The sequence below is a fragment of the Pseudopodoces humilis genome, chromosome 6 (assembly GCF_049639895.1).
Source record: "Pseudopodoces humilis isolate 2021_Gansu_Grassland_sample_001 chromosome 6, ASM4963989v1, whole genome shotgun sequence".
Taxonomy (NCBI): domain Eukaryota; kingdom Metazoa; phylum Chordata; class Aves; order Passeriformes; family Paridae; genus Pseudopodoces; species Pseudopodoces humilis.
In genome coordinates, this window is record NC_142205.1 from 68566743 (window position 1) to 68588622 (window position 21880).

Below are 21880 nucleotides of genomic sequence, written 5' to 3' on the forward strand. Positions count from 1 at the left end.
CTCTCACTCATAATTCTTTCAGACTCAAACCATGTACAACAAAACACCTATTTATAAATTAAGAAGATTGCCTTAACTAATTAACAGTAATAATCTATCACAGGAGCTGCCAAATGAGATGCTTAAATGCTACACAAGCACCAAGTGCTGGGTTCCTCCCAAGAACAGGGCAGTGCAGACACTAAACTGGTCTCCAGTCACATGGCATTTTTAGACCTCAAATATGGGGTGCCCTGTAAAAAATGACATGATAAAAAAATATTTCGATAACCACTAACAACTGATAGGTCTGTACATCATGGCTCCTATTGCACTGCAAGTATATTGCATTTAGCTGGCCCATCTTTCTGAGGCAATCAGACCTGAACAAATTATTTTTAGCTTTCACAGATGCTGACTTTATACGAGGATTAAAGAGATTACGAAAAAGCAGCTTTCACGTATTTTGTTTTATGGCAAAATGTAACACTGATACAACGTAAAACACTTTGCACACAGCCTTCTAACCAGATACACAAAAGCAGTTTTTAAACATTAATGAAATGTAGCAAATTTTCTCACAGTTTTTTTTCCCTACATACCAGAATAAGAGAGATGGTGAGGTGGCTGTTATCAAGTGAAACAGTGACAGGGTTTGGAATGAAACTGCATTGTCTTTGACTACTCACTTGGAAATTTGAGTAAAACGTAGAGTAATGCCTCAATATGTTTAACAATAATAAAAAATACGCTCTGTTTGCAGAGGTTCAGCTAGAGCAAGGACAATGGCCTATTTCGGTGAGGGCAAAGGCCCCATCCACGTGGATAACGTGAAGTGTACAGGAAATGAGAGATCCTTGGCAGACTGCATTAAGCAGGACATTGGGACGCACAACTGCCGGCACAGCGAGGACGCGGGGGTCATCTGTGACCACCTCAGCAAGAAAGTCCCTGGCAACAGCAATAAAGGTGAGGCCCTGTCATGAGGGGCAGACCAACAGGTCCAGGTGAGCAAGTGTGTGGTAGGAAGAGACAGATTGAACAATCCCACCTCACAGAGGAAACAGTCTTATCAGAAACAGTTACAGAACAAAAGGGGTGGGAACCCTCTCTGCTTACACTGTGCAGCTGCACAAAGGAAGCACTCAGACTGCTCTGCCCAAACAGGGTATTTGTAGCCATGGCTTACAGCAGCCACGTTCATTAAGCTGCTTGAGGGACATGATGCAAAAACCTAAACAGCTCCTTTCAGCTTCTCAAGGTGTAGGTTACCCTCAGATAAGGACTGAGACCTGTGTGGTTGGCCAAGATCTGCTTCCACTAACAGAAGTAAGGAAGAGCCCTACAGAATCCTACATGTGAGCAGCAAACGTGTAAATGCCTCTGATCACAGACAAAAGAACTTAGCTAGGATTAGCTAAGAACTTAGCAAAGGATTTCTAAGTCTTGAAAGAATTCACTGTATTTTCCCCAGTCAAAAGACATCAGCTATAAAGAATTTCTAAGTCTATTTTCCCCAATCAAAATTTGCCTGTTAAAAACTACCATGAAATACAGAATAACTCCAACTTTAGATTTTTTTTAAAGTTAACTGTCATTGAATATGGGCTACTTCTCATGTTGAGTTTAACACTCTCTACCATCTCCCTTTCTGGTTTAGATTCTCTGGCTTCTGTTTGTGGGCTGAGGTTACTCCATCGTCGACAAAAGCGAATAATTGGTGGGAAAAATTCTTTACGGTAAATAATTGGTAAAGACAAATAATTTTGAATATAAAGCTTTTAAGACATGTATTTGCCATAAGTGGTTTGCCAAACTTACAATTTTACTGTAGGCTTGTTGTTTTCCTTTTCACTTGTCATGATGTAGGAGTAGGAATATACCCAAAGCAAATTTGGCAGGAAATTAAAAAGTACTAATTGATAAGTATTTGCAGCATTAGCTGAAAATCTATAGATGCTTGTGGGTAAAGTCCTTGAATAGGTTATATTTTTGACTTAAAAAATAGCTATTTTACTTTTATCAGAGGATATCTTGGTATCAGGATGTGAGCTATAAAAACAGAACTATCAATGCAGTATAAGGTTTTAAATGCCACCCACACCAAAAAAAGAGGCCTGGGTATGATTCACTGCCTAAGACCTTATTTTCCTTCACAAACTAAGCCTTGATGATGACACAGCTAAAAAACAGGAGACAGTGACTTGACTTTTTTAACAGTTGTGACTTAACACACAAAAGAAATATTCACACAATCTTACAAAAGGCATTGCAAAAAGATACACAAACAGCATCATTACACGTGACTGTGCAACCTGTTTCAAAGTACCTGCACAGCACTGATCAATCCATTTCAAATGGATTCCCACTGCCTAAGTGGGGGAGCTTCAAAGGACAGTAACAAGAGGGAGCCCAGAAAAATATTTTAATACAGCCAGAGATAAAGTGAAGTAGGATGACTTGCCTTAGTGAAGGGACAAATGAGATAACAGATAATGCATTGCACATGAAGAGACTGAGAATTCTTGTCTCAGAATGTGTGTTCTAAGGACACTTGCTGAAATTCAGTGATGACAAATAACGTATTGCACAATTCAGTCAGCACAAGGAAGCTGGTCTCATCATAAATCAGTACAGGAATGTTAGATGAAGCAAAAAGATGAGAAAAATCCAACAGTACACACAGAAATGCTTCAAAATCAAGCAAGGGAGCATATTTATCAGAAAAGGACTCAATGTCACAAGAAGTCATTAAGACAAAGAACTCGAGGAAGTTTGAAAAAAACTTATGTACCAGGAAATGCAAAGCTGTCTGAATTACCTCCCTTTAGAAAAAAACATACTAAATCCTATCTTCCAAAACTGAGAAGCGTCTAAATTGTTTTATTCTTTATGAGAAGTAAATTCCTCCACCTTACTTTAAAACATCTGGCTCTGGTAACTCTGAGAGGCTGGACTAGATGACCCCTGGCAGCTCTTCTTGTCCAGCACACCCATTCAAGTGGACAGTAAACTCAGACTACCTGTTGCTTACTCTTAGATGCTGCCACTGCTTACAGGTGCAGCTCTCTCCCTTTCCCTTCTCTGGCTCCTAATCTATAAAACCAGCAAAAAAACCCCATCCTGCACTCATAGGTATGCAAATACAGCCAGATCAACTATGAAAACAGATAATCACAGGCTGAAAAAAAAGTGCTCCTCTATACTTGAGACTTCTGCAGTTGCTTTATACCTCCTGTTTTGCCAGCTTCCTTTCTCATGAAGAAAGGGATGGATGCTGGGTTGAGCTTTTCAAGAAATTCCCCTTTCCCCTCTCCAGCTGACAGGAAATTTCAGGTTTGTTGACTGAGATGGTATTTGGCAAGGAACCCAAAGAATTTATGTTTGGCCCAATGAATGCAATCTGAGAAGAGAAAATTCAAATAGCTGACTGTGGGAGGAAGCACTTAAGAGTGCTGGATGCCCAAATTCTCTGTGAAGTAATGTGGACCATTGTTAAATGGAATTCTGAGGGTTGGCAGGACATAAAATATTCACCACCCTTAATAAACAGCACATTTTTTAAGAAAGCTGTGTCAGTCAAAGCAAGCCAACAGGATGCACACAGCAGGTAAGGGAGCTCCCCGCTGCTGCACCCTGAACACCGTGTGTCACTCCCGCAGGGGCGGCTGGCCGTGGCAGGTGGCACTGCGGCTGAAATCCTCTCACGGTGATGGGAGGCTCCTGTGTGGTGCTACTCTCATCAGCAGCTGCTGGGTCCTCACTGCTGCACACTGCTTTAAAAGGTGGGTCTCTCTTCAACTATTTTGTTGTTCTGGGCAGATGCAAAACCATTACAGTTCATGTACTGAACAAGCCCATGGAAATCTGTTCCAAGAGTTGGCCTTTGGTTATAAAAAACCCTTCCACTCAACCTCCTTTCCCTCAAACAAATGAAACACCCTAATGCATTAAAATTATTTGGGTGCTGTCCTTCACGTGATTTACATTTGCAACTTCAGCATTTTCATGCAAAAATATAGACAGCACTTCTGACATTTTAACTTTCTGTTCCAACAAAAATACAGCTTATGGCTTTTAGATTATAGTGAAGACAACTGAGCAGACACCAAACATAGGGACTGTAATATTTCAGATTAAATTTGCTAACAACAGATCTTGGCAGTGGTAACTAAATGCAGGACTTCACTTCTGATGAGGTCACTGAAGTATAAATGCACCAACTTGCTCAATAAGGACGCTAATCTTGTGATTGGTGATTATTTCATTGGAACGGGCTGGGGAAAAAAGCATAGAGGAGCAACACAGTTTTGATGGTATTTGCTCAAGTGAGCTGCAAATGTTTCACATTTTGATTCTGAGCCTTTTCTTTTGCACACTAGTACCTAAAATGAAGAGTCAGATACACTTCTACTCAAATGCACAGTGTATTACCTTTGCTGAGCAGCAGATGCACATCTTTTCTTGTTTCCTGAAATCACGAAGCACTTTCCTTGGTAATATTTCAAGGTGAAACAGTCAAATTTAGTAAATTCCTGCTATTTCACCTGATGTCCCAGGTGCTTCTGCAGAACTATGGAAGCCCTTTAGTTGCTTTCATCAAAAATCACAGACAACGGCTTCCTATTTCCTTGTTCATTATCTCTGGAGTGATTACCAAGGATGCTGCCTGAGGCTCTTGAGAAAGCCTTTGATTACAGGCTTGAAAACTGAATGTGGTGCCAAGGAGTGTCAATTTTGGATACTCTGCTGAGCACCCACAGGATGGGGCAGCAGCATGGCTGGAGCAAAGGACACTGTGGTACTTCCAGATTGCTGCTGCCACTCGAGGGACTCAGCAACCCTGAAACTGTTACCTGAGGTCTCAGTGACCAAAGTGTTGTTTTGTCCCAGAAGCTACCTTTAAACTGTGATTAGACCTAAGCATGCAGTTCCAAGAGCCTGTGGATGCACTACTGTGCACTGAGGGAATCCTTCAGCTCTAAGCTGGCTTTGGACAGGCTGGGCTCAACTTCCAAATGATCTCGGAGTGATTTTCAGGGATAGGTTTCCAAGAGCTATCTATAGATCAAGTGCCTTCTTGACATATTTTCCGCAGATGGACAAGAGAAAGGCCAGTATATCATTTCCCATATCCTGGAAATTGGAACACTGCTTAAGTAACCAAAGTGGGCTCATCTGTACTGGGGGTAAAAATTAAGCATAATTTTATGCATGATGACTAGAATTGTTCACCAGTACTACAGTGGAATTATTGGTTTCTATACTCTTGCAGAGACTTAAATTAAGATAAAATGTTTGAAGCTATTTCTTGTTTTATAACCAACCCTTGTCTTGAGCTATTCTGACAGCTACAGGGAAATTGAAAGGTCTATACATTTAAAAAAATAACTGGATAATTAGAAACATGAAGCATAGGAAAAACCCCCTCAGGTATCCTATACAGAAGGTCGTCTTGGGATGAAGGGATGCTTGCTCACAGCCTGGACCTCTCTCTCCACAAAGCCTAGAAGTGAAATTCTGCTCATAGAAGACCTGAAGGATTAGACCAAGAAAGCTTTACAGGCAACCAGGAATGTGACCCACAACTAGAATAAATATTCAGTGGTACAGCTATATATTGTTAAGAAAACAGAAATGTCCCTGCTTTGTCTGCTGCTCCTCAAGCAGGCTTTAGCAAGCTATGGAGACCAGAAGATTGCTAGATGGTATAAAAAGAAAAGGCGTAAGTTACAAGGTGATGGGACACTGTGGGTAATATTTTCTGCAAGCATATTAGAAATTTCAAGTTGAAGGCTATTAAGGGAGAAATAAAAGGAAGAACATTTCTGTTAGCTTAGCCATATTTTAAAATAAATATACGTACCTAACAGTACTCCCTTGTTTGCATTTTGCTGGGAAGGGCTGTGTGTCCTGTCATACAAAAATCTTCAAAGGCAGGCACAGAAAATTGTTACTCCAGCCACAGAAGTCATCTCTAACGCATTTACCATTTAGTCCATGATGTGAAAGACACTGGGATTATATCAGATGCAAAACAAGCCTAGAGATTTACAGGCCTCCTGTCAGTTTGACAGTAGGTGCTCGTGATGCACAAGTGCTTTGTCATCCTTACTATAACTTCAGTCGATGTAAGAGGTTTTTATTAAGTTACCTAAGCCTCTAAAGTTCCTCAACTGACCTACAAAGCAGGCCTGAACACTGTTTTCATTCCAGTCATTATCTGGAGCACCACAGTGATGTCAGTACCAGGCTGTCACTGCAATTACTGGCAGTTTACATTACCCTTGCTAAATAAATCTATCATGCACACCTTGTACATTTGAAGTGTCAGTCATGGCAAATGGCCATAAGAAAACTGGCTGTGAAAATACTCCAAAAGAACATGGCACAACCTGAAACCTCAGAAGAAGGATTTTATATTCTTTAGGACACACTGAAATGTGAGTGTAAGCATTTGAGACAGCGTTTTCGCTCTTTAAAAAATTCTTTTGGTAACATTAGCTGTGTGAACAAGAGAGAAAGCGATGAGCTCTGTTTGCACACTCAGGGTGTGACCTGGCCTGAGCCAGCCCTGTTTGTTCTCACCTCCACCTCAGGTACGGCAACAACACTCGCAACTACGTGGTGCGGGTTGGGGACTACCACACGCTGGTGCTGGAGGAGTACGAGGAGGAGATCGGAGTCCAGGAGATCGTGGTGCACAAGGAGTACAGGCCTGACAGCAGCGACTACGACATTGCCTTGCTGAGGCTGCAGGGGCCCGAGGAGCAGTGCGCGAGGTTCAGCACCCACGTCCTCCCTGCCTGCTTGCCGCTGCAGAGAGAGCGACCACACAAAACTGCTCCCAACTGCTTCATCACTGGATGGGGTGACACAGGTAAAATCATTTCTCTGCTCCAATCTGCTTAGCTGAGGCTGCTAAAAAAACCCCTCAAATAATTAAAATAAGAAAATGCTTCAAATTTTACTCTTTTTTAACATAGGGGAATATTTTCTCTCCCGATCCTTAACCAGGAATGACAATATTTTGTTTACTGAATACAGTTTGTATTTGGAAAGCAGTGATTAACCATGTCATTCTAAATCACAGACCCTGTCAGTAAAGTGGCCTCATTAAGATTGACAAGCAGGAATAAAAAGCTTATTTGTTGCCAGGCTCAGTAGGTAACTAACAGCTCTAACACATTTAAGGTTTCAAAGGTAAAGACCACAAATATTTTAATTTTAGAAAGGTTACTTAAATTACAATATTCCTACAGAAAAATGGACGGAAAATACGCACATAACACACAGAATTTCAAACAACATTTTAGTGCTCCTTGTTACCACTGACATTTTCAACCACCTTTGATTTAACTAACAGAACATCTTGGCAAAATTTACAAAAGCCTCAATGCCATCTGCACTCCAGGCTTCTACTTCGTTTTTTTTCGGTCAGTACAAGATTCTTCCTCTTCAAAGGAATTCCTTGTCCTTTAAATGTTTCACAAATTAATAACCATGTTTTACTTTTATGTTTTTGTGGTGCTGAATGCAGTGCAAGACAGCAACCACACTTGAGCCTTTGTTGCAGTGACTCACTCAAACTGGCAAGGAGACAAGGCATGGCCAAGGATCCGCCCCTCCTCTTTACAAGCACTAATCTGCGTGCACAGATGTTGGGGTCACTGTACTACAATAAATGAGGGACAAGTAGGGTGGCTTTCTTGCTAAAAACTATTGTTAATTCATTGCCTAGCTCTGTCTAGCCTTTTTACATAATTCACTCAAAGTCCTGCAATACTGCTAACTTAGGACATCTCTTTCAGGGAACATTAACAACTGCAGTAATTGGCTTCATTTTATGGTAAGAAATTACATCATTGCAGTACCTCAGCTGACATTTCACACTCACTATATGAATCATAATTACTTCACAAGTTGTATGATTTTACTTAAAAAAACCCAAAACCAACACTGGCCCTCATTTCCCATGCTTCCAACTGAAAGAAATGCAAGCTATGGAAAAAACTAGAAAGATCCATTTGAATGCTCTACTTGGAAGCCACCAGAAGATGCAGCACCTGTTCAGGCTGAGCTACACTAGATTTGACACAGACTATTGTGACACAGAAATGAAGGATTTCTACTGCTTTACTCTCAGCTGTGTGAGATTCCCAAAAATTGCTTCTGCATAGACACAAAGTGCTCAGAATAAACCCAACTCCAGCCTTGCAAAGATCCAGACAACACACGCAGGAAAGCTACTTTTTTAAAAAAGCACCTACATTTTACATTTACAATATCTACAGTATTCTAGTACTATATTGAATGCAGAGATGTTTTCAGTAGTCTTGCTTCAAGTAATTGTATATAATTGACAAAGCAGCATGAAGACCTGAGAGCAAAAACTGATTAAATCACATCTATGTTTCCAAGACTGACCACTGTAATGAGACAGTAATTTGGATCTCCTTTTTAGGACGGGCTTATTCGAGAACATTACAACAAGCTGCCATCCCCTTACTTCCCAAGAGGGTGTGTGAAGAGCGCTACAAGAGGAGATTCACAGGGAGGATGCTCTGTGCTGGAAACCTGCGGGAACAGAAACGTGTTGACAGCTGTCAAGGAGACAGCGGAGGACCACTGATGTGTGAGCGCCCGGGGGAAAGCTGGGTCGTGTACGGTGTGACCTCCTGGGGCTACGGCTGTGGGGTCAAAGATTCCCCAGGTGTCTACACAAAAGTATCATCTTTCGTACCCTGGATTAAAAGTGTGACCAAACTATGAATGTCCATAATGAAAACAAAACTTTGAGCAGGACAACTTGAACAGCACATGCAGTTGTGCACAGCTGGGGCCCACAGTGGGTGGAAACAGACATTTTCCTGATTCCTGTGTTTTTGTTTTTATTAAATCCAAGCTGTATACACACAACCCTTCCAGTTAGGGATTACTGTTCTTCCTGTTCCAGAAGTTTAAATATTGCATGAACAAGTTACCATGTGTCTAAGGGGAAAGGTGATAGCCAGCTAGAGCAGTACTGGAGCAGGACAGCTGGGGACTTCACTGAGACTCACTGCCCACATGACTGTAGCTCCAAGCTATTTATGCTCCAAGCGTCTCTACAATTAATTACAGATCTCAATTCATCTCCAGCCCAGTTTATTTAGTCTATTATTCCTATGATTTTACACTCAGTCCCCTAAATCTAACTCGTTCCAGTAGCTTATGAGACCATTAGTAGCCCGATTCTTGCTAAGTAATTTTGAGTACGTATTAAATGCAGGAAAGGAAATCATGGTCAATAATCACATCCCCAGCTAGTCTGTAAATGTCCTCACAGGTTAGTGTCCCTAAAGTACATTCCCAAACAAAACAGGCACTACACTGACAGTTTCCCCACAAACATCCTGCACAGCTGCAAGAGCAACCACTTGTCTACTTTACCTAAGAAGCATTTGTGACATTTCTGAAATTTGCAATTTTGAGTATATAAAGCATTTTGGGGAGGATTCACTTTTTCTGTTTACCACTAGCTGTCAGTACAGTGTCAGACTAACAAACATCCCTATCCTTGCATTGCTGGCCTTTCCTCAAGTAGTGCAAAGAACCTCGGTCAATCCTACCAGGCAAAGTTACACATGCAATGGAGTTGTTGAGCAAAAACTTGTCTGAAAAGGTCTATGAAGTCTTAAACCATGTTATCTGTAAAGTAATAGTTAGACAACTCTCTCCTGCTTAGTTGTAACACTGGTTCAGACTGATTTCAAAGGAAAAACTTCTAAAGCACTGACCATCTTAATTTCATTAAATTCCTTTTCCAAATACTGTTCCCTGTGCTATGAAATCCCTAACAACTTATTATAAAAATGCACTGATAACCAACTTACTGTCCAGTGAACCTAGAACACAGGAGGTAATCGCCACCTTAGTGTAACACTGAAAGGCATCAGTCTGGGAACCACCCGGGAAGTGACTCAGTGGGGAGGGAGCCACAACAGCTCAGCACCACAATCCCTGGCCAAGGCCATGCTCCAGGTACCACAACCATCCTTAACAACTGTGCTCATACAAACACAACTGAAAGCTGTGGGCCATGAAACACTCGCGTGTGACAAGTGTGGCAGATGAGTGTCAACACATCGTGACTGTGCAAACTGTGACTACCAGTGACTGCTTACCCATTTCCTATTCCCCAAACTGGCTGTGACTGTGTTGTGTGGTCTTTTGTGAACAAGTGGGGTGCCTGCATTCATGCTCTAAGTGGGCAATCATTCGTTTTTGTAGGGCTGTGTGTCTCTCCGGTGTTGTAACAAATATATCCAAGACCACTCACTTGCACACAAAGTGGCAACAATATTGCAGAAGCCCATGTGATTGAACATTTTGCCCTTAATATCTCCGACCCCAAATTTAGGTTTGCAAAGGTCAGGACTAATTACTGTAACTGGTGCTAAACTAGTACATGAGGTGCTTTAATATATATTTTAGTTCTCTGTAATTCCACACTATTTGAAATAGTGTGAAATACTTTAAAACACCATAAATCACTGTACCGTGACCACCTCCTGTTAGACCAATGTGAAACACTGTGCTAGTGAACTTTGAAACCATTATGTTTTTACTTCTATATAGCCCTTAATTAGAGGGGAAGTCAGTCTGTCAAAATATCCCTGCATGTAACATCCCAGCTTTGTTGTACAAGACCCATTGAGACTTGTGGTTAAGCAGGCTACCTAGTGCAATATATGCCTTGTATACAGGGGAAATATTAATCTTCTAATAGCTGCACCACAGAAACGGGATACTTGGAGGGGGAACTAAGCCGGCATACTAAGTGTAGTAAACGTTTAGATTCAGTACTTTGTTATTTTTGCTTTTAATAGAGTGCTTTGTTAGATTTTAAAATGTTGCACACTACTGTTTCCATGCTGAGCATGCCTTTTCAGTTTCTAACAAGAAATGAAACAGTCTCCATCTTACGCTGTTCTCGTTTTTGCTCAGTGAGCCTGATGGTGTACAAGTATTCAATAAAAACTGCCACACTGACTACAAGCTCTGCACGCTCATCAATACGGCAGATGCACAAGCAGCTGCTGCAGAACATCAGCTGGGTAAACCTCGTGTGGGCTTTACCTAAGAAAGAGGGCTCTTGAAAGCATCTTCCTCACAAGCAGATAAACTTAGGTCTATTTTCTCTGAGAGAAAAGTTTGTCCCATTCCCTGTGCTTTAACTCAGAGCAGTTTCATTGTCCTAAGTTCATCCTACACTTTTAAAGCTGTTCAATAGTGGTGTTAATGGTGGCACCATGAAAACACTTGGCACTTGTTACCAGGTGAAATGACCAAAGAATCCCAAAGAAATGTCATCTCTCCAGGTTCCCCAGCACCATGAAGATTTCTAGTTACATGCAGCCCTCCTGAACTTCCCAAGTTTTTATTTCCCAGACAATGCACAAAGCATCACTGCAACTGACACACAAAGCCTCCTTAATGTGGATCTTATCTCAACCCTAAACAACTTCCAAAAATAAAAATTTGTTTGTCTGGCATTTGCCCATTTAAGATAAAGAAGTAACTGCCCTGCAGAACAGATGTGGCAATTTCTAAAGTGCTGAGGTTACTACACAAGTCCAGTGCTTTTGGAGAAGAGGGAACTCACAGTACTCACACTCCTGATTGTTGGCTACCAGGCTTGGCAGCCAGCACCTTGGAATGCAGAGCAGAAAGCCACATGACAGGGCTGCTAGGAGTAATCACACACCACCAGTTAACAGGTGTGCTATCACTTGTTACAGCACCACAGAAAACACATTCAATTCACCTGTACTTCCGCTTGGGCAGAAAAACTATATGCTTAAAAAAAAAAACCTTGAAAAGTTTCCTATGACAGCTCCTCAATCTCCCCACCAGAAGTCACTTCCTGACATCCGGTCCACGCTGCAATTAGAGCCCCCAGTTCTGCTCCATTCTCTCCAAGCAGGAATCCCGACCTCAGCAATTACACTGCATGCTGCTCATCTCAGTTCTGGCTTCACAGATTTTGTTTCTCAGTCCTTTCAAACCCTCCCTTTCCCTCCAACTTTTTAGTTTCCAACTACTTGCAAAAAAAGAAAAGAAAATTTATCCGAAAGATACTCCTTAAGAGACTGTGCCAGCAAAGCTGGTATTCACTAAGACAGTACATTTACTTTTATTGATATATTTTACGTAAAATATCTTGTCCGAGTGTGCAATAATTCACCATCTACTGGATCTCCATCAATCTTCTTAAACATGGATTCCCTCAGCAACTGCAACAATCAACTCTCTTTCAAGTTGTTGTTTCTGCCCTGCAGCACTTACCTCTGATTCAAGCTGTACTGCTTCTGGAGCGATTCCCAGACAATGCATCAGCCACATGAAACCACAGATTTTGCCCAAAAGGTGCGTCCCCAGAACAGGCAGATTTGGCAGGTGTAAGTAATCCTGACCCACAGGTGTAGGTCTAATCACAGTCATCAGCAGTTTTTCAAGAAAGAAACCACACCTGCAGCCAATCATCTCTCTTTATTGACTTACTCATACATTAAAACGCTTTACATTCACACAGACACCAAAATTTAAGCTGTAGTTTCAACATCCGTTTTTCCAGACTTCAGAAACTTACCTGCAGCTTCTGCAGCACAGGTACACTCACTGCAACCACCTTTCTAACACACTTTGAGAGCAGAGGTGCCATCCCTGAAGGTGCAGTACAGCCACTCAACTACCAAAATCATTGCTGAAGTACCTCAAGGCTTAGTGACAGCCCAAAAAGAGGACCAGCACAAAATGAGATCCTAACTGCGTCTGTCTGTACAGAACCAGTCGAGGCATGCTGGGTTCCAGCCCCTCTTCATCAAGATCAGATGGAATGCAGAAGCTCTCATCAAAGCTCCGAGTTTTAACTGGGTTTAAAAATCGAGGTTAAGACCTAGCCTAAAATTACCTTTCGCTAGTCCCTACCTCACAACCAGAAATATTACTGCTCCCAAAAGGCATCAATTCCAGATGATTAAACACATCCACCCTACCCTAAGTGAAAGTTAACATATTTAGTCACAGCTACTCCTAGAATTCACATGTGCAATTTAGCCCCATCTTCTTTCAAGAGGGCTTTTCCCCTGTAAAAACAAGTTTGAGGCAGTTTAATAATGCTACTCGAAACACAAACAAGACAGCAACCATCACTAAACAACAGGATGCTTTCCCAGGAGTTGTAAAGCTGCTGATATTAACTTCCACCGGCTCCTGCAACTGCACATTTCTCTTAGTACTCACATGTTTATTGAAAAAGACACTCCCCTTGCACAGAATATCCGGGAGAAATTTCTGCATTCAGATGCTGCTAGTTCGGCAGGCAAAGTACTGGCAATGTGTACTTTAAGCTAGGGATAGTGGATTATATTTTCGAATGTGTCTACATCCAAAGCCAACTCCTCCTAGTCACATTAATGCACTTGATTATACCTTTCTGCTCCGAAAACATGTAAAAATGTAGCATGCCTTAAAATAAACCTCCAAGCTGATACCTTGATTTCAAAAGACAAGTCACAGCACAGTAATCGCTACGCATAAATTATCAAATCGGTATTTTTCCTGCCCCAGATCTCACCTCTAAAGAACTTACTAGGCACAGCCAGACACATACTTTTTGTGAAGAGGATCTTCAACAACTACATCTCCATACTTTCAGCTTCTGCACTCCTGTGGAATTAAAATAGAATAAAAAAGTTTAACAATTGCGCCATAACAGCTTAAACCTGAAAAACGGATCAACAAAAAAAAATCCAAGAAAGTGGGAGACGGGTAACCCCACGGCAGACTCGGTTTGTTACTTGCCACAGTCAACGACTCATACCCACAAAAGGGTAAAAGTTATGCCAATTAGCAAGGCCCTGCTCTTCCATGCCTAGGAAGGGAGTCAGCCACAGGTCAGCTCCCATGGAGTCATGGATCTCTACTTCCCTACACCCCCCCCCCCCGCCCCCGCCACGTGGGGCCCGCCATTTTCCCTTCCTCTCTCCCTCCCTCGTGTGGGCCCGGGCCCCACGCGGCCGGCTCCCGGCTCCCACCCGTCCTCCCTGTTACGCAGCCCACCCCTTCACGGAGCCTACCTTCTGTCCGTTACGCTCCGTGCCTCTGCCGCTGTGGAGGAGAAGGCGCCCGATCCGCGAGCACCGCCACTTCACCCTGACCCTCACTCTCACCCTTCCCCTCCGCCTCGCGCGCCCACGGCGAGCCCCCCCCCTCAGCGCCAACGGCCGCGCCGCGCGCAACCCCCTCAGCGCCAACGGCCGCGCCGCGCGCCCGCGCACGCGGAGCCCCATCAGCACGCGACCCACTCTCGCGCGCCGGCGGCGGGAACTGGGCGCTGCCGGGACCCCGGGCTGGGGGCGGGGCCACGGCGCGCACGCGCACTGAGCTCGGCCAGGAGCGGGAAGGCGCGGCCGGGCACTGGGGTGGATCCCTCTCCCGTTTTGGTTCCCGCTCCTTCCCGAACACAGCGAGCAGCAGCCCCGAGGGGGAAACGGGCTAAGGCGTTCTCCAGAACATAAGCGGAAACCTTCAGCTGATCCGAGACAGCGATGCTGCTTTGTCTGTGTAGATACACGTGTGCTAAAGTAATACAGCTCGATAGTTGAAAACCACAGACTAAAGTAAAACTCAGAGGTCGTGGAAGATGTGCTAGGAAAACGAAGTTATCCCTCTAGGCGAACACGGGTTATTTTCCTTTTCCAGTCCATGTAAGCAGCTGCAGGCTGGCCGAATGTCCACACCTTAATTTGGAGTTAGAACGGAATATTCCAACTGGGAGGCACCTACAAGGATCATCAGTCCAAATGCCCAACCACCTCAGGGCCGAGCAGAAGTTAAATCCCGTCGTTAAAGGCATTTTCCAAATTATTTTTAAACACTGACAGGCCTGGAGCATCAACCACCTCTCCAAGGAGCCTGTTGCAGTGTCTGAGCTCCTTCCCATAAAGAAATGTTTCCTAATGTCTAGTCTAAATCCCCTAATTACTGCAACTTTCACACCACAGCAACTTACTAAACTATTACTAGTCATCCTCAGCCCAGGGAAGTCTCAGGCTCAGCATATCTTTGTTTAGATCACCCTTACTTTGTCTGAGTTCCTCCTCCACTCAGGTTCCCCTGGTTGATCGCTTTCCTGCTCCTGGGATTTGCCCTTTGCTGACTGTTGTGCTTTCTCCATCCATGTCACCCAGAGAGACAAAAAAAAAAAGTGTATTTTAAGTGTATTTTAGGTGTCTTTTGCCTTTGAGCTCCAGGAACTTGTGGACTGGAAGAACTGAAAAGAAGCTATTATTATTTGTAAAAAGGACCTTACCTCTTTCCTTACTGCCTGTTACTACTTCACTGTTTTTTTTTTTTTAAATTATAGAGATGGCTATTACACAAGAAGCTTAGAATTCTTAATTTTAAGTTGCATAATTTCTCTGTAATGAAATGTTTTCTTAGTGTAGGTTTCCTATCTCCCACACTCCTAAGCAGATTTTGTGTTCTGTTCAGAACTGGTTGATAACAGCGAATTTTCCTTTGGACATTCATACCCATCTTTAGAGGTTTCTCCAAACAAAGCTTTTCTGATGTCTGTGTAGGCTGATGCATTGGCACAACTATTGAATCCCCAAGGCAAATGATTAGAATAAATTTTCCTTGTTATCTTAAAAACAGCAAACTCTGGAGATGTTTCTCCAGCGCATTAGCAAGTGCTGGCACAAGAAATAAAAAGTAAGCAGGAAGCAAAACCAGTCAAACAAGCAGCTGCATAAAGCAGCAATATTCACTCACAGCAAGAGTAAGCAGTATTTTTCATTTCTGAAAACATTTCATGCTGCTCCTGTGCTGCTGGATTGTGCTGTAGCTCAGCATCAAGCTGCAATAGCTCCTGACCAACCTGGAAAAGGACAGCTTCTGTGAACATGAAAGTCACTTCCACACAGCACTACATTTTCTTATCAGAGTTTATTGTTGCACTTCAAATACCATGCCACTATCAGAATAATATCTATTTTTTATTTAAAAAAACTCTGAGAAAAATGTTTCCAGCAATTCTCATTCAATGTGAATGACAAGAGTATTACATCTATAAACATTGAAATATCTATTTAATTTCTTCCTGAGGAAGTTTCACATTTTTAAGCAATGAAAAAGGATATTCTGTACAAGATAGTCTGCAAATCATTCAAACTCATTCTTTCTGCACAAGTAGAACTGGGGAAATGTCACAGTATTCTCAGGAATATTCTCAAATCATTAGGTGATTTCAGATCAGGCTCTGCGTTTACACCCCCAAATGGTCAGTATCTGTTCAGAACCACGTGTTGTTTTTTAAATGGCACTGATGTCTGCACAAAGCAAATTTCAGAACCACCTTTATGAAAATAAAGATGAAACTCACAAAATCAAGCAGATGTTAAAGAAATCGCTTGTGCAGTTACCTACCAGGGGAACAGAAACCATGGCTGTGTTAACAAGCCGCAATGAAACATCTGACTTGGACTAGCAAACAGATTTGTTGCAACAAATCTGGTTTTTTAAGAGTATTAATACTGATACGTACTTCTGGAAATCGAACACTGGTTGCAGGTAAGCTGTGAATGGAAGGGGTTACACATCAGGTAACTCGTGTGGTGTGCCTTGGTTACTCAGCTGTACCCAAGTGCATCCCTGACACCCACCCAGCTGCTGTCTGCTTGCTGTGCTCGGCCTCCTCCTCCTCCACCAAGCTGCCTGCATGTTAAAAGTGCTTTTTAAAGGCTCCTCTTAAACCTACGAACAATTTCAATAGAATAGTTCTGGTCTGGAATAAACCCCTCCCATGGCTTCATACCATCCTTTTACAAACAACTAATAATCCACCCAAGGCCGTGTGCGTGGAGGATTTATTGTCCCAGTGCCTCGTGGTGACCACAGACGGGCTGTAACATTCCCCAGGGGACAATGTGACCAATGTCACCACTCTGTCCTTGACTGCCCACTCATTCTCCATCTGTTGCTTTCCCAGGGCAAGAAGACAGAGAGGGAATTCTTTAAAACAAAGAATGAACTAGGAATGTGGCTGAAGGCCACTCCTCCTGCATGTAGGAGGCACTCAATCTGCGCTCTCATCCCGAATACATCAGGCACTTGTCAGTGCCCAAGGTTTTCCCCATTTTTTTCTATTTTAAAACACTGTTTCACTGAAGAACATGGAGTAACTGAGGCAGCAATGCACAACAGGAGCTTTGTGCAATCCCTGCCTTTTAGAAACATTTGAGTGATGTTATACCAGGTTGTGTCAAGAGGAAAATCAATCGTGACAGGGTAAAAACCCCAGGTATTTTCTCCAGTTATTCAATTTAGCTGTAACAAATCTATATGGATGCTTGCAGGATGCACGAGCAGTCCACAGCATGCAGAGTATTTGCATTTTACAGATGTTCTGAATCCAGAGTGTTTCTTTTATCAAATAAGAAGTACTTTAAGACAAGTCAGCTTTTGAGACAAATCCGTATGACTGAATATTTAAAGTGAAATGAAATTCTCAGTCTAATAAATAACAGAAATGTTCATCTTAAAAAATGTCTCCTCTAGTAGGTCCTCATCCTTAGTCATGCATATTCCCTTAGCAAAAATGTGCTGCGTAAAGAATATTGTTATATACAGCAAATTTGTCTAGATTTTTTTTCTTTACAGGCCTATCAAAACCACGTATTACATAGACAAAAAAATCAATAAATAATAAAGATTACCAGTTAGAGGTACAGTAAGGATCTCAACATCTGTTTTCTATTTAGGTAATAACAGACTGGTTTCCATTCCATTACCTTGAAAGTTAAATTGCATGATTACATAAATGTCGTAAAACAGCACTGAGACATAGGAAGTTTTTCCACCATCTGATGCATGTTTTTAAGTATTCACCCTGAAACAAACGATGAAAACATTACAGAGCTCCTGCATAAAGCCTTGCATTTAGTACTACAGTTCTTTTTTGTTTTCACTCATCCTTCATGCCTTTAGAAACACTCAGAGCCTAAGTTCAGTGAGAAGCATTAAGGCCACACTTAGCTGAAGTTTCCAGTGATCCTCCTCAACTTCTAAGCACTACTGATTAGACTTGATCTTGCATCCACACTGATGTCTTGAGAGATGTATTGTTGAGAACTACCACATAAACATCAGCCTGCAAGGGTGGATATTTATGTTTTCCCATGAATTGAGTAGTCATTTTCTATCATGACTACACACGGTGTTTATTTTTGTCCCCCTCTGAAGCTTTTTCCTAATATTTAATACCAAACATGTTTAATGTATCTGGAAACAGAACTGGTATTTTCATCTGGAAATCTGGGTAATTTTTGCAGCTGATGTCATCTGAAGGCTGCAGAAAGATGCTACAATTTTGATGAGGCTGAGGGGGGAAAAGCATAGGTTAAAGGCAAATAAATTAAGGAAAAAACAGTGGTGCAAATTAAGGCAATAAAAGTAAGGATCTGTTTCTGCTTTTTAGGAGTTTTTCATTCATTTCAGTGGAGTCACTCCTGAAGTGAGAGTGCAGAGTTACAGAGCAGGGTAAGCCCAGAGCGCATTGTTTGGCTCTGGCTGCTCGCAGGAGTGAAAACCTCTTCTTTGCATTCCTCCAGTTTGGGTCACAATTGTTTAATACTGCAACTTGTCTGCTTCACACAGCCAATCAAATTTCTGCTCAGGTAATTCACATCTCAGTCAGTACAAAAATCAGACATATTAACTGGCCCTTCCCACACTGTTTGTTGTTACCAGATATAATCGCAGGTTCTGTTTGGCTTCTTTCTGTTTGGTTTTCTTTCTATACCCGTGGATTGCAGATGTTGCCTGAGGGTGCATTTGTTGCCATGCACAGCTAAATGATACATGATAACTGTACTGCTCCCCTGTGTTTGCACGTACTTCGGGCATTAGCAAGCTGATTCCAAAGGCAAGAAGGACTCCGGGCATTTTGTGCTACATTATCTTATCCTATGCAACACCATAATCAAATCCTAAGAAAAAACTGCCAGTGGTCCAACAAAGGGCTACAAAACCTACATGAGACACAATACTTTAAAACTGATAGATAAAAATGTGAATATTTACTGTGAGATTGGACAGTTCATGTATCTCTGACACTTAAACCAGCTGTAAATAACTTTCACATAAGTGCACAGTAGTCCACAAGTCCACAGGCCCAGAAATGTTTATGAGAGAGATTTGGCCCACCAGAGCTCTAAGGAACACATGTATTTTTACAATCCACATGCCAGCATATGGAAATAATTTCTATCCTTTACACTTTTTTGAAGAGGTATATCTTACAAGACCTTCTGGTAGCTGCTGGAAAGCTCAGATATGATGACTGAAGTGTGGAAGTACATTTCAAGAAGCTCTTTTCCAATGCTATCTCACTTTCTGGAGCTCCTGTCTCAGCCACGATGGCAGGGGCTGTCCCAGTTTGTGCAGGAGCTTTGACAGTTCCACGTTGTGATCTCTGTAGTAGCTCGACAGAAAGGCCCTGCACTGATGGATACAAAAGGAGAGATTTTTATTTAATAAAATGCTCTACTGCAATTGCTGTGAATTTGAGGTTTCAAAGTTGGTTTGACCTGTGAGAAAACTTAATTTCCTTTATGCAATTTAATTGTTTTATGCCATCTACCACATGCAAGAAGCTGAACTCTGAAAGGTAATTTCAAGGGAAACAAAGGTTCTCCAAAATGAACACCAAAGTCAAAGCAAAATTTCATTCTACTCTTAGTCTTGTATATTTAGAATCACATTGAAGGTGGAGATGCTTTTATTGCAGTGTGCTTGACATAACAGCTTTTGGAATATCTTTGTATGTAAGCTTGTATCAGCTAGGAACCCACATTTTCAGAAGTATTTAGAGTTGAAAAAGACAGGTTTGCACAAACACAGTCTTATCTTTGACCAAAATCCTTCTCACCCAATGGCTTTGTATCAGTATGACTCTACTGATGTGAAGTTATTTATAATTTGAGTACTGTGAGATGAAGTCCCAGCTTACCTGGTACATTAATTGTTACTGCTGTTCAAACTGTTAGTTTTTATTTGCACTTTAGGCAGGCTAAATGAAATGGTAACACAAGACAGAATCAACATGGAAGTTCCAGCTGGAATAGGAGACTGAACTGCTCTTGGGTACAGGCTGCAGCGTTTGATCCCACTGAAATTTTCCCATTTGAGCATTCATCTGGGGAGGGTATTTATACAATCCATAGAAACAGAATCTAACCTCTCTTAAAACTGGATTATGGGAGCGCCTGCATTGCTTGCCACAGCCTAACTAGTGTCAGAGACAAGGAACCACACAAATACACCTATCTGATCACGACTGAGGAGAGATCTGCACTGCAGAGCTTCTGCTGCTGAAATCCATAAAGATAAAGAGGACAGGACTTCAGGAGTAGCACATTTAATGTGCTAAGGGGTGCCAAGTTTTAGAATTTGTGGGGGGTTTTTGTTGCTGTTGTTTTTTAATGACTTAATCTACCCATTTGAAATAAAGAAGTGAATGTGGAGCCCACAGCCACCTTAAACGTTTCCTTTGCAGGGAAAGGCAGCCAAATAATTAACATTTTACTTAATTTTGTCTTCTCTCCTTTCTCATGATTTTACTTGTGTCATATCCCCTGTGTGCCAACTGAATCCCTGTACAACGCCAGTGATCATCACGGTTTACCTCAGAATCCATAGGAGGGTATTTTCTGCCCTTGCTCTTTCCCAGACACTTGGTTTTTCCTTCTTCCAAGAGCTGACACCAGAATCCTTTATGTGAATCGAACCTGAAATGATCATTGTGCGGTGTAAAATTTGTGTGTGACCAAATCTGGGAGTCAGAATCCAAAGGAGTGGATGTTACATTCCTGACTGATGTAACTGAATCTGCTTTTCCAGCTAATGCCAAAAATAAAGAGAAATTTATTCTATTTGCTTTCTGTTTCTGCTTATCAGCATTCAGTGTTCCACTTATGGAAGTAAAATTCTTTTTGATCCATTGGAAATTCATTTGCAATTCTCACAAAGCAGCACTTTGTCCGTCAGAGCTCTACTTCTGTAACAGCCACGCGGCTCAGCGAACGATTCATGGAAAATTTAACCCCAAATTGTGTTCTGAACAATTCATCCTGCCAACTGCTCAAAGAGCTATGAAGGGCTTTATTCTGCAGCAAGCTGAATAGAGACTATTCTAGACTAACTGGTATTTAGCAATGGAGGAACATGTGAAAATGATGAACTAATTAACTCACGTGAGGGCTTCAGAGTAATTATAATGAGGAGAGACTCCCAGAAACTTCTGCACTTCATCCATTACAGTAGATGGGTCAGTTCTCAGCTGCTGTCCATCAATAATGAGCAACTACAACAGAGAAAATAAATGGAGGTTGAATATGAAATTCATTATTTCAGGCTTGCAACTGAAACTTTCTCCTCTGTCAAACTCCTCCATCATATGGAGAGCACTGTCCCAGGAAATAATAATGGGCCCAGTCTTAATTGTCATCATCATTAATGACCTGGGAGCAGGGTAAATAGCATTTTAATAAAATCTGAAATTATACTGCATTGGAAGCTGTTGTGACAACAGAGACACATCAGTGAAGGATCTAGAAAGATAAGAAATACTGTCAGGAAATTGAGAGAGACTGGCTCAGCCAAGAAAAAAATGTATTAATGGCTACTACTTTTCCAGATAAAACCTAAGGCCATCAGGGCTGATTCTTCACTATCACTATGGGACATAAGATCTGGCAAAAAATCTGCATGACAATGCGTATTATTCAATATTCACAGGTTACTTGTGGAGAAAAGCTGATGAAAACATAATGAGGAGAATTTCATACGAGAG

At 41.9% G+C, this 21880-nt stretch overlaps 2 protein-coding genes, 1 long non-coding RNA gene and 1 other non-coding gene across 7 annotated transcripts in view; 1 reads left to right on the forward strand and 3 right to left on the reverse strand.

Moving 5' to 3' along the window:
* The window catches only part of PRSS12 (serine protease 12), a 33057-nt gene extending 22044 nt beyond the window's left edge, over window positions 1–11013 (forward strand). Inside the window, exons 9-13 of the mRNA XM_005534078.3 lie at window positions 743–948; window positions 1640–1718; window positions 3642–3764; window positions 6579–6859; window positions 8444–11013. Of these exons, the coding sequence (XP_005534135.2) occupies window positions 743–948; window positions 1640–1718; window positions 3642–3764; window positions 6579–6859; window positions 8444–8751 (997 nt within the window). The 3' untranslated portion in view covers window positions 8752–11013. The remainder of the gene's footprint in view (window positions 1–742; window positions 949–1639; window positions 1719–3641; window positions 3765–6578; window positions 6860–8443) is intronic.
* Window positions 1–14248, reverse strand: part of LOC106628897 (uncharacterized) — a 48609-nt gene extending 34361 nt beyond the window's left edge. For both annotated transcript variants that reach the window (XR_015772720.1, XR_015772719.1), the window contains exons 1-2: window positions 14103–14248; window positions 13637–13692 (exon numbers count right to left, since the gene is read on the reverse strand). This is a non-coding gene — a long non-coding RNA (uncharacterized LOC106628897). The remainder of the gene's footprint in view (window positions 1–13636; window positions 13693–14102) is intronic.
* Window positions 13815–13943, reverse strand: LOC148184222 (small nucleolar RNA SNORA24). Its single transcript, XR_015772862.1, has one exon. It is a non-coding gene; the product is annotated as a small nucleolar RNA SNORA24 (small nucleolar RNA).
* A 1708-nt stretch (window positions 14249–15956) lies between the features above and the next one.
* Window positions 15957–21880, reverse strand: part of LOC102102170 (bifunctional heparan sulfate N-deacetylase/N-sulfotransferase 3) — a 338929-nt gene continuing 333005 nt past the window's right edge. For all 3 annotated transcript variants that reach the window (XM_088056447.1, XM_088056445.1, XM_088056448.1), the window contains 3 exons: window positions 21282–21391; window positions 20714–20816; window positions 15957–19530 (listed from right to left, as the gene is read on the reverse strand). In XM_088056447.1, coding sequence (XP_087912573.1) covers window positions 19411–19530; window positions 20714–20816; window positions 21282–21391 — 333 coding nt within the window. In that variant the 3' untranslated portion in view covers window positions 15957–19410. The remainder of the gene's footprint in view (window positions 19531–20713; window positions 20817–21281; window positions 21392–21880) is intronic.